At 40.2% G+C, this 11741-nt stretch overlaps 1 protein-coding gene across 1 annotated transcript; it reads right to left on the bottom strand.

The window, feature by feature from the left end:
- Positions 1–2341: 2341 nt before the first annotated feature.
- On the bottom strand, positions 2342–10341 carry lmod2b (leiomodin 2 (cardiac) b). The gene is made up of 6 exons (XM_044343167.1): positions 9744–10341; positions 8984–9469; positions 7788–8048; positions 7472–7684; positions 6431–6883; positions 2342–5417 (listed from the first exon to the last, which is right to left on the bottom strand). Exons 1-6 carry the CDS (start codon positions 10017–10019, stop codon positions 5391–5393), a joined length of 1716 nt encoding a protein of 571 aa, XP_044199102.1. The 5' UTR covers positions 10020–10341; the 3' UTR covers positions 2342–5390.
- Between the last annotated feature and the right edge of the window lie 1400 nt (positions 10342–11741).

Genomic DNA, 11741 nt, shown 5'->3' with positions numbered 1-11741 from the left:
TTATTTCAGCAGTTCCTTTAAATATGGCATGTGGAGGTGTTTCTCACTTTAAAGCAAGACCATGTAACTTTTGCTCAACAGCAGCTACTGCTAGCACAAGTTACCATTTGAGATCATGCTAAATGCTAAAATGTAAAACTCAAACAGAAGCACAAAGGCAGAAAAGTCATGAAGTTGTTGAAGTGAATCAGTAATGTGTTATAAAACAGTAGCTAAGTTTGCTAACATTAGCCATCTTAGCTAACTGGTCATACCAGACCAAGAAAGGGGCAGTGTGTAGAATTTAGTGACATCTAGCCGAACAGACTTGAAGAATGATTGTGTTTGCGTTACCTTAGAATGAGCCCTTTATATCTACATAGGGAGCGGGTCATCTTCCACGGAGCTCACTATGTTGCACCGCCATGTTTCCACAGTAGCCCAGAACGGATAAACCGAACAGACATGCTTGGAGAGGGAGGGGCTATCGGTTTGTTGCAATCTGCAACCTCACTGCTAGATCCCACTAAATCCTACACATTGCACCTTTGACAGCAAAACTCCTGAGTGTCTTCTATTGAGCAAGAGTGTGTTTTATTGCCTATTAATTTAACTTTTCATTTGTATGAAGAAGACTTTGTTTTCTTCTTTCAAAAGTTAGGCAGTCTCACTTTAAATCTTCACATTGCAGGACACTGGGACCTTTAATAGTCAGGGACAAAACTTGGCCATCCCGCTTTACACTACAGCAGGCATATTAGCTCTACGATATGCTTAATATTCAAAATTATGAATCTTAACCTGCCTTCATGGGTTGGCCTAAAGTTGTGCAGATTATGATTTTTAGTCTGTTTCCTAACTGAAAGACAAAAGCATCTAAGCATTAAACAAGTGCTATATGGCAAGTCAAGATGTTTAATTGATTAAAAACATTGTCCTTTAAATATTCTCATTAACATTTTGTAAGAAATGCAATTATTGACAAGCGACTAAGCAGCCTAGTATTTAGCAGATATAATTAAGAACTTAGCATTTAGCATTTCTGAATGAGGAATGCTTATTTTGCACAGGGTGACAAGCAGCATGCTAACATTGCTAACATGTTTTTGGGTATAGGAGAGCCAATTCAGAAACATCTTTCCAACTGTGTACACAATAATAACACAATGGTATATTGATTTTTTTTTTTTTTTTTTTTTTTTAATTTTTAAATTTCCTTTATTTTTTTTTGTTTTTGTTTTGTATTTTGGTTTTTCACTGTTTGCCAGTCAGTGAAAAGAGGAATGTTGGCATCCTCTTTAAATTCTGTCTTTGAGAGACAAATTGCCACTTGTTGGATGTAAGAACTGACCTCTTTTGTCGAATATCATGACACTTTTTTGGGAAAAACCTAGCCATGTTTTCGCAGATGTTAGCTTCTGTAGGTAACTCGGTTAATAAGATGTTATGGACGCCAAGCCTTATCAAAGAGGCTGGACAAATAATGAACTCTTACATTGTACACTCCAATAAAAGGTTGATATTTACATATTTTGGTATTTGGGCCTCTTTTACCGTTACCGTGATTGAACATTGAAACTAATATGGTATCACAGTACTAAGTGTTTTAGCATTAATGTGTAGAAGAGAGCACAATCTTGTCTGTCAAGTCTGTAGTTTGAGTCTGTGCATAGTTTGTCTGTGTGTGTGTGTGTGTGTGTGTGTGTGTGTGTGTGTGTGTGTGTAATACAGGCCTCATCACCTGCAATAGATAGCCAAGACAGAGTTGGACAGATCTATTAACAGCTGAGCAGAGGATTATCACATCCCTTACTGCTACCATTTCGCCATGCCAGGTAGAAACGTATGTGTGTGACATGATAGTTCTGTGTCCAAAAAAGAAAAGTAACAAAAGGCGTGATGATGATTCATGATTCTTTGTTGACCCATCATGTGTCTATTAATAGCAATACACAGCTATAAATGCATATCTTTGTGTGTGAGAGAGACAGACATAGTTGGACGTTGAGAACATCCCTATATTTTTTATGTGGCAGTCGGTTCAACCTGTTTCTCTTGTGTATGTGAGACTCTGAGAAAGGATAGAGAACAGAGAGTTTGTGTGCCAGGACCGGTCACCATTGGATCAGGCATCTCAGCCGACTACCATCTTATCTATTCCCAGGTATACATGAAGCCACATGAATTTCCTCTTCACTATTATTTTAGGTGCATGCGAGCTGAAAAAATTAGTCAGTGAAACATACTAAGAAAAAAAAAAAAGGACAAAAAGTGGAACCAAAAATGTGTCTGAACTCTACAAGAATTTACCCTGTAAACAACTGTGTGTACAAAACAATAATAACCACAATAGCTTTATTAATTGTATTCCTTTACCGTTTATTTTTAGTTATTGTCCGCATCAGCTGACACCACACTGACCCTATCAGTTCTCTGCTGTGGAGCTTATGAGAGGGATTAGAGCAGGTATGGCACTTTCCACTAGTGTGGCAGCGCTGCTTGGGTACAGTGCATCCATAGTGACCCCAAACAAAACACACATGCAGAAAGTCAAAAGCTTTTATAGAAGCTACAGCACGCATGTAGCATATTAGCATAAAACTGGTTAATGGACATTATTTATACAGCATTATATAATCAATACTGGACAATTTTCTTGTTAAACTGAATGTGAAAGTGTAACTAAATGTCTATGGTTTACAGATAATGTTTAAAACTTGACCAGTATTAATGGCTGTGGAGGCTCAAAAGTGACAGGAAAAAATTATATCAATAAATGAATGACTGTGATTGATTAAAAAATAAATAAATACATTTAAATTTGTTCCAAAAAAGAATAAATTAGCTAAAAAAAATAAAAATATTATTTTCATATTTATTTATTTCCTGTATCACCTTTGGGCCATCATAGGAGTACAATAATCTGACCTTAGCTATTGTTAAGTATAAAGTCACAAGTAGAATATTAGGTCAATTCTTGAAATTGCCCTTTAAATGCACTTGAAGCAATTAGCATTTTAGTAGCTTAATGTAGAATGCAGAAAGCCTTTATTGTCATTGTACTGCAGATACAACGAAATAAGGAGTGCTACTCGTGTTGGTACATTAAAAACACAGTACAACATAGTTTCACACAACCACACAACACACACAACACTAAAATAAATAAATAAATAAATATTAAACAGTAAAGTAACTGGAGAGCAAAGAGCCGCTGCACTCATGTGTGCCGCCATCTTGTATTATGAAAAGAAAAAAATTAGCAATGTAGAAAAGCTTTAATTTGTAAAGCAGCAACCCCGCGTGCGTAATTCAGTGAGGAGCGCAAAGGTCAAAATGCGTCTGTGTTGTGACTGAGGAGTTTAGCGGTTTCAGGGATCTACTATAAATGTAAAAGGGATAAATGCAAACCCTGCATACGTAACCATTTTGTTGCGGTTCAGAGACTGGTATTACATTTCCTTATAGAGCATGATAATCTCCGTCCATCCTGAAATATAACGTCTTTAATTCTATATGAGGATAATGCAGTGACCACCCTGAGTGCAGAAACCACACTTATAAACAGGATGTCTGTAGATTTTATGACAGATTTCATGGAGGGATTCCCCTATTGACAGTTTGACACATATGACAAAGTGCTGTACTTAAGTAAAGGAAGTTTTATTCTGAGGATACTTAGCTAAAGGAATGCATTGTGCATGCTGAGCTGCTTGGGAGGGCCATTGAGCATTCATGTACTCCGCTTACTCACCCCAAACAAATATAAGTTCTGTCCAACTAATAAAAAGGAAAAAGTCTGATTTAAAGTTGGATTTTCTCTTCAATTATTTTTTGTCATGCAAACCAAACGAATAAAACACTCAGATTGCTGTTCTACAAATTACCTATAATCTACTCTACTCTACTACTGACCATTTTTCAAAGAATATCATTGCTTTTTGATGCCAAATTCATATCATCATTGCATATTTAAACTGTGAAACCCAGGGGGAAAAAATAATATATCATGGATATCACAAAAAATATCGTATAACTTTGGTAACTTTCTGCATTAACAAGGTTTCTGTTCAGCATTCAAATCTCAAGTCTCAAAAGTCAGAGAGCATGCAAAACTGTAAAATAAACTATGCTTTCAGTTGCACTATCTATTTTAAATACCTTTCTAGTGCAAGTTTCAATTGTTGACACATATTTTTTTCTTACCGTACTGAGGTCAATAGAATGCCTATAATAGAAATAAAGCTAGAAAATAAATCTAAAAACCTCTGGTTGTTTTGGGAAAGGGTCGGTTGCAATGTCATTTGTAGTTTTCTGCTTGTTGCCACCCCTAAGCCCCTGACCGTGTTGTCTTTGAACAGCTGCTCTGTGGACTGAGGAGTCACAGAACTCTCCCAAGACACGTAAACAAATGCAGGACCAGGATTAGCACGACCAATTCTAATAGCTTCCATCTCTCAGTGTCTTGGTGTCACACTCTCCTCTATCATCCCTGTGGTGATCCCCCTGACCCAGGCCGAGTTCAGACTAGTTCTTGGATTGGACCTGTTTTACTTACTTTACTGAAATTTTGACGAGTTTGTTCTTTATTTTCATTTTCCTGTGGGTGCAGAAGTGCCCAGACTATAATGTTACATGAGCAATTACAGAGAATACATGCTTTTTTAGTTGGTGGGAGAGAGAGAAACAAGTGTATATTTGCATAAAGCCTTTGCCTCCTGCAGCCTTAAACTATCCCATATCCCATTTTACCTTGTAATAATGTACTATAGTTGATGCCTCTTGCCTGCACTTGTTATGCATTGTGAATTGCTTAAAGTGCGCAAAAGCCCAGCTCTTATACATGCTAACTGAGTGGGTGTATTGTGAATGTGATGGAGAGGGAATATGCATCAGTGGTGCTTGAACAGTAAGCTGACTCACTGATATAAATAAACTTAGTTAAAGTGGTAATGCTGCATATGATTCTGCATAGAAGCTTGATCCTTTTCTTTTAAATGGAACCGAATAAAACAGTCTACATACTTCAACAGGTAAGATTGTAAACACCAAATGGCTATATTCAGAAATGAACACATAATTCAACCAACAACAGATCATATTTACAAGTTTACAAGAAAACAGTGAGTTAGAAAACTGATCAGTAAACAGTTCAGACAACTTGTTTCAAAATTTAAATACAAATATCATAAAACTTTAACATTATTCAAATGTAAAGCTATTACTGTATAGCAGTGCAAATTTCCAGCATATTTTCATTTTCATGAGTAAGAATTCAGTTATTTTTGCCTCCACAGTAACATGTTTTCATCACCTTGTGCTTTCATCGTTGCCGGTCACTCCATCGCTGTCGTTATGCACATTCCCCGATTTCCATGGCAACAAATAGACCTCATCTCTTTCCTTTTGTATTATCGTAGATGATGTGGGATTTCCACCTGTAAAAAAAGTGCAGTGTTGTCAGTTTTTAGTGCAGTTCTGAGGAATACTTTAGGAAATAGAGTAGTGACAGTAAAGATAGTGTTGGGATAGGCAAAAGCAGCCAGATGTGATTAAAGTCAGCCTTAGCCCTGCCTCATAACTGTGTAAGATGTCCCCTGTTGTGTCAACCGATAGTGTTTGTGGGCTTTGTTATTGGCGCGTGCTGTGGTAACGTGTCATATCTGTCTTTATCAAAGCTCCACTGAACAGTTTCTATAAATACCAGCACAAAGTGGCAGGAATTTCACAGCTAGGAGACCCCTCCATCTGAGGGCAGAGCTGATTTTCCACTCTAACATTGTAACGAGCTAAGAAAAAAAGATAGCATGCACACATGAAATAATACAAAAACAAAGCTCAAACATATTGAGCTTACAGACTTTTGTATTCTTAATTCTTTCTAGTTCTCTAACAGTTTCATTGTTTTTTTTTTCCTTCCCTCTTTCTCTCTCTCTGTATCAGTTTATCTTCCTCTTCTGGTTGAGCATACTTGACTGGCTTGGCTGACATTATTATCTGCTTTATGTTGGCTTTTCTGTCTCTCTCTCTCTCTCTCTCTCTCTCTCTCTCTCTCTCTGGCTGTAAAAGCATTGTGATCATGCCACAGTGCTGACTGGTGGTAAGCACCATTTTCCCTGCCTAACCAAGACCAGCCATAGAAATGACTCAGACACCACTGGTTCTTTGTCATCGTCATCTAAATTAAACCTTCTCCTTGTTCAGTTTGCCTGCAGACATCCCAGTTTTGCAGACAGTACATTGCTTGATTGCTTAGAAGAGTTCCTGATCATTGTTCTTGTCATCCAGTTGCTCAATAAACAAAACAAGAGTTTTATGTCTGTCAAGGGAGGAAAACGTTTCTTAAATTTCTTCTTTTAAACTCTTCCTCTGTAATATGTGAATAATTTAGATTTCAACCAATCAAATGGTGGCTCTCATCATTTGGATGTCCACTAGTCATCCCACTCACCCGTCTCAGGTTGCGGATGCTGCTGGTGCGGATGGATTCCATCAGCTGATCATGCGCCGACCTCATTGGTGTGGACGGCCTGCTGCCCTCCTCTCCTCTCCTCTCCATGGGCCTCAGCGCATTCTTAAGCTCCTTCAGGATGCTACCTGTCTCATCCTTCCCTGACTCCTTCGTCTTCCCCTTCTTGCTCTTCTTCCCCTTCGTCTTTGCCACCTTCTTGCTGCCAGCCTCGTGTGCTTTGATGACCTCTGCAATCATCCTGGTGGGCTTCTTCTTCTCTTGCTGTGGAAGAGGTGGTGGGGGAGGAGGTGGGGGAGGTGGAGGTGGAGGCGGGGGAGGAGGAGGTGGAGCAGGAGGGATCTGTTTTTTAGCCAGGTCGCTCCGGGGGAGTTTGGGTGAGGACCAAGGAGATGCTCTGGGTGAGCTGTATGGTGATGAACTTGGTGTTCCTTTCTACAGGCAAGAGAGGCAACAGTTACAAATTCATAGATAACTAGAAAAGGCAAACATTTCTGAGGGAAACTGAAGTGTTTTTTGCGTGTGCTGACAATTGCAGGTGTTAATTGTTTGCATGTGAGATTTCAAAGCAGTCGAAGTATCAGTTAAAATTGAAGCGCTGAAAGGGTTTTCATTTTTGAGCCCTGTATGCAATTGAATTGTCAGTTTGTACGTAAACACTGAAAGTAGAAGAGTTGAGGAGTAAGAGGTGAAAGCACCTGAAATGTCAACTGATAAGCACTGAAGGAAGTTGAACGGTCAGTTAAAGTGCACAAGATGAAAGCAGTTGTACTACTGCGTGAAGTGTTGCAATGAAGTTGAAGCGCCAGAGATAGTTGAAGTGTGTGCACTGACAGCAAATAGGTGAAGTGTCAGCTGGTAAGTAAGCAGTGACAGCAGTTAAAATGTCAGTTGAAGAGTAAAAATTAAGTGTCAGTTGATGTGTAGAGGCTCACAGAGTTACGGACTTTGAAAACAGTAATGGAGAACAAAGACAAGTCAGACATTTTATAACATATGTTATCATAGAAAAAAGGCACGTACCAGTGCAGTGGTTCTGGGGTTAACGACTCCCTCCGGTGCCCCCTGCTGGCCCTGCTGCTGCCGCTGCTCCTGCAGTCGTTTCTGTCTCTGGCGGTCCTGGTTCCTGGTTAGGATTCCCGTCATGCTCATCCTCGGACCAGGGAGGTTAAACTGGTAGCCCAGTTTGATCAAGGTGTAGTTTTCTCTCAGAATCTTCACCATCTCCATTTCTACCTGCGGGGGGCAGTTTGAACAAGGGAGACAGTGTTACACCTTATATATTTGCAGGTGGACAAGAGGAATGTCTTCATAGAAGGAATGAGAGAAAGAAACCAACCTGTCCTCCACACATGTGTCTCTGGTTGTGAAATCGAAGCTCAGTCAGGGTATTGTTTCCTGGAAGTGCTTGAACCAGCGCCATCACACCCTTCCCAGTCACATAGTTAGACTCTATATTGAGACTGATGATGGACGAGTTCTCCCTCAGCATCTTAGCAATGGCCAGAGCCACAGGATCATCAGCATGAGTGTTTGCAAGACTGAAGACCCGCACGTGTGTGTTGGATCTCAGTGCTTCAGCAAATCGGATGAGGGTTTCCTAAGAAAGGAGTTACAGAACATCTGACAACCACTCAGCGGGACAATAAACAGCCATAGTTACTTTAACTAGAATCCCTTTTTGCCACCGTTGAGTTAACCACAGTATGATGACAAGAGAGCAATAAGAAACTTTTTTGTTATTGAGTTAGGGCACCATGTTATCGTCTGTTCTCCAGTCATATGAAATGTTTGCACCAAATATGTAGCTATTATCTCTTTTACATAACCCTGGCAAGATGCCTGGTTCTAAAAATAATCTGGCATACAATCAAAACTGAGAGCAGGATGCTAGCAAGCTAAAGGCTAACATTTCTTCCACTGCCCAAACTCTACCACACTTCATTAGGCCATGAGAAAATGGTTGGTTTTTGGTGCAAAATTGAATCAAATTGCAAAACATTTTGTGCCAACTGACTAAACTGAACATACAGGCCTGTTTTACTACCATGTTTACACATATTTCTCATGTAAAGCAAACTTTTAACAGCATCTGAACATAATAAGAATGTAGATTTTGTTGTTTTCTAATCCTAGCAAGATCCGATAACATTTTAATTTTTTGCCACTAGCCACATCACCAAAATTTCACCATCTCTATTTTAAAAATCCCACTGATGTATCTCATTAAGGTCTAACATTGTACTTTAATGTAGTTAGGGTCCAGATCAGATAAATTGTGCATTTCCCTAACTTATTACTAAAGTTGTTAATGAGCACTAGCTAACAAATAGAGTTAGCTAGCTAGAATAGTTTATAGTTTTGCTGATTAACAATCCCTCAAACTACATGTTGAATCATACAGTATAAAATGCACCCATGATGTTCAGTGTGGGTAAAAGTTCCTCAACAGGTAAGTAGGAAAAATGTCTTGTAATTTATATTTTGGGCAGGGATATGGGAAGGGTCTACTGAGAGATTTTTTTGTTTTCGTACCTGCGAGATGTCGTCAATATTGTTAAGATTAACCTCTGTGAGTTCAGGGTCGTTATTAATGGCTCGTTGTAGAGCTTCGTCGACAACAGTGGGGTTTCCGGACGCGTTGGGGTCAGCAGGTGGAGGGGGAGGGGTCAGTCTCATAGGCTCCACCCTCAGAGGCTTTAGCAGCTTTGGGGTGTCGGCCTGTGATGTCAGCGGCCCAGAATCCTTTGGGGGCTCAGGCTTTGTTTTACTATCTTCTTGCTCCTCTTCCTCCTCATCCTCCTCTTCTGTTACTGCTTCCTCCTCTTCCTCACTCTCCTCCTCTTCTTCATCTTCATCATCCTCCTCCTCCTCGTCCTCCTCTTCTTCTTCTTCTTCCTCTTCTTCTTCTTCCTCCTTTTGTTTCTCATGCTTTTTCTGCTCTTTCTCATTTTCATCATCTTTTTCATCCTCTGCTTCACTGTTTCTCTCTGTCACACTCTCCTCCTCTTCTTCTTCATCCTGTGTCACATAAAATTTTTCAGGGATTGAAAGAGAATTTGCTTTTCTTTAAAACTTTTGTAACATGTATATTGTAAGGCTAATGAAGATGGCTTAAGGCAACTAAAGAAAAATGAACCATTTGTTATCTTTTTAGTACTTCAGATGACTTCTTACTTTTAGCTTTTTAAGTAATCTGTTCTGTGTTCCATCTGATACAACTTCAAACAAGCTAGCTTTGCCTCTGGCACATTTTAAAAATGCGAAGCAAATCTAATTAAATGTCACCACTGACCGGTTTAGGGCTTCCTCCACCGATCTCATCCTCCAGAATTTTACGCGTCTCATTTTCCCAATACTTCATTAGGGCCTCTCTGCTGAAGGTGCCCGTTGGGCTCTTGTCTGTCTGGTCTCTCTGTCTGAGTCCTATGGGCACGTTGGCATCAGGGTCGATGTCCGCCAGCTCCTTTTCCAACTCAGCCAGTTCCTCAGGGCTGAGGGAAGCCAGAAGCTCGTCCTCATCGACATCTTCGTACTTACTCAGCTCTCGACGGTACCCGAAACAACTCATGGCCAAGGTGTGATTAGCACAGACCAGTCAGAGTCAGTTATCTACCACAGAAAGACCAGTTATTGAGTTGCATGTGAGAGATTCCGATAAAAGACAAGGTCCACTGTAAGGTTGCTGGAAATCCAAGGACATAAGGGGTCATTGGAAATTCAGAGTCCAGTTGAGGTGATCCTTGCCAGGCGAGGGTTTTTGGACGTACTGGGTCCAGTCAAAGTGTGCTCCTGATGAAAGCTCACTCCAGTCTGAACTGGATCTGTCCTGGCTGGCTGTGTCACCGCGAAATAGAGTGCAAGTGTGTGTGTCGGTGTCCTCGCCTCTCTAATCTCTCCAGCTGCTGTTTGGGCCTTAAGAATGGGATCAGGGGGGAACGTACCAAAGTGTGGGCCCCATGATGCAGCGTCTTTTTTTGGGAGGCACCGCTCTGAGAGACAGAGCCACAAAAAGCATGTGAGCTCAGAGACTGTGTGGCCAGTCAACGTAGCAGTCTGTCACCAATGCCTGAGTGGCTTTGTTCATGGCCAAAAAAGACCAACTGGACCCAACAGATACACAGAGCGAGAAAGATAAACAGAGATAATGTATCTCTCAAAAAAGTGGCACAGGCTCGATCCCCACATGTCCATCAGTGGAGACGTTTCAAAGCATCCTCCTATATTATTGTCAGTAAATCTGGATGACTCCCATAGCAGAGACACATATGGAGATAGAGGCAAAGAAGATACTTAGAGCTATGAGGTTTATGGATGTGTTGTTATGATTTTTGTGCAGTAGATTAAGATTAGGTGACCTATGGGCTATGGTATGAACTGACATATGTAATGTTTTTCCTGTTCTGTTTTAATGTTGTCACCTGTCTAACTGGTTTCCTGATATTTTTTTTATGTTTTAACCTGACAGACACAGACACAATAATAAAGCCCTAATCGAGTTTATTGGGTGGTTGTTTGATTTCAAATGGATTAAAAGGCATGAGATCAGTATGATCTTAATAGACTAATGCACAGTAATATTGTTATGGTTTTGTGTCAGTCTGGCTCTGTTCCTTAGTTGTCATTATCTGCCAGTCCACCAGAGACCCTCAGCTTTTTCTCCCTTTGATGTTAACTTTGGACAGAGTGGGAAAAGGACAGATACTTTGAATATTAAGATGAATTGACTGTTTAATCTTGCGTTGTGCTCTTACGTTGACATAGATGCCCTTTGTGTTTATTGATCTGCTCTCTATCAATATTCATGGATAGATTGAAAGGGAATCTGTAGGTGGAGAGAAGGTGGATCTTCTGTAAATATCTAACATGCTAAAATGATTTGACAGTATCAGTCTGACAGATTTTTGTTGTTCCTTATGCTAGTTTCACTTGTATGTTCAAAGTTTAAAATGTGAGTGTGACATACTGAAGAGAGGATTTTGTTTCTAGGTTTTTGGTTCGCTCTGTGTTTTTCCTCCTGTGTTCCCAGCCTGTTTTTCCCTTCACACTTTCCCTCACTACCTGACCTGCAATAGCCTCATCAGCCTTGCCCTGTGTTTTGCCTGCCACACTTTCCTAATCACCTTGTTACCCAATCAACATGCTCCCTCCTTATTCTGGTCCCTGCTCACCCCAGCTGTGCCTTGTTTTGTGATTAGTCTTCTGTGTATGTATACCTGTCTGTTCTCTTAGTTGTTTGTCAGATTGTCGTCTATGTTTCCGGTGTTCCAGTTTGTTTATGTTCCTTGTTTCA

Source organism: Thunnus albacares, chromosome 23, assembly GCF_914725855.1.
Source record: "Thunnus albacares chromosome 23, fThuAlb1.1, whole genome shotgun sequence".
Lineage (NCBI taxonomy): Eukaryota > Metazoa > Chordata > Actinopteri > Scombriformes > Scombridae > Thunnus > Thunnus albacares.
Note: the sequence above shows the minus strand (reverse complement) of the source record. Positions and strands in the feature narration are given on the sequence as shown.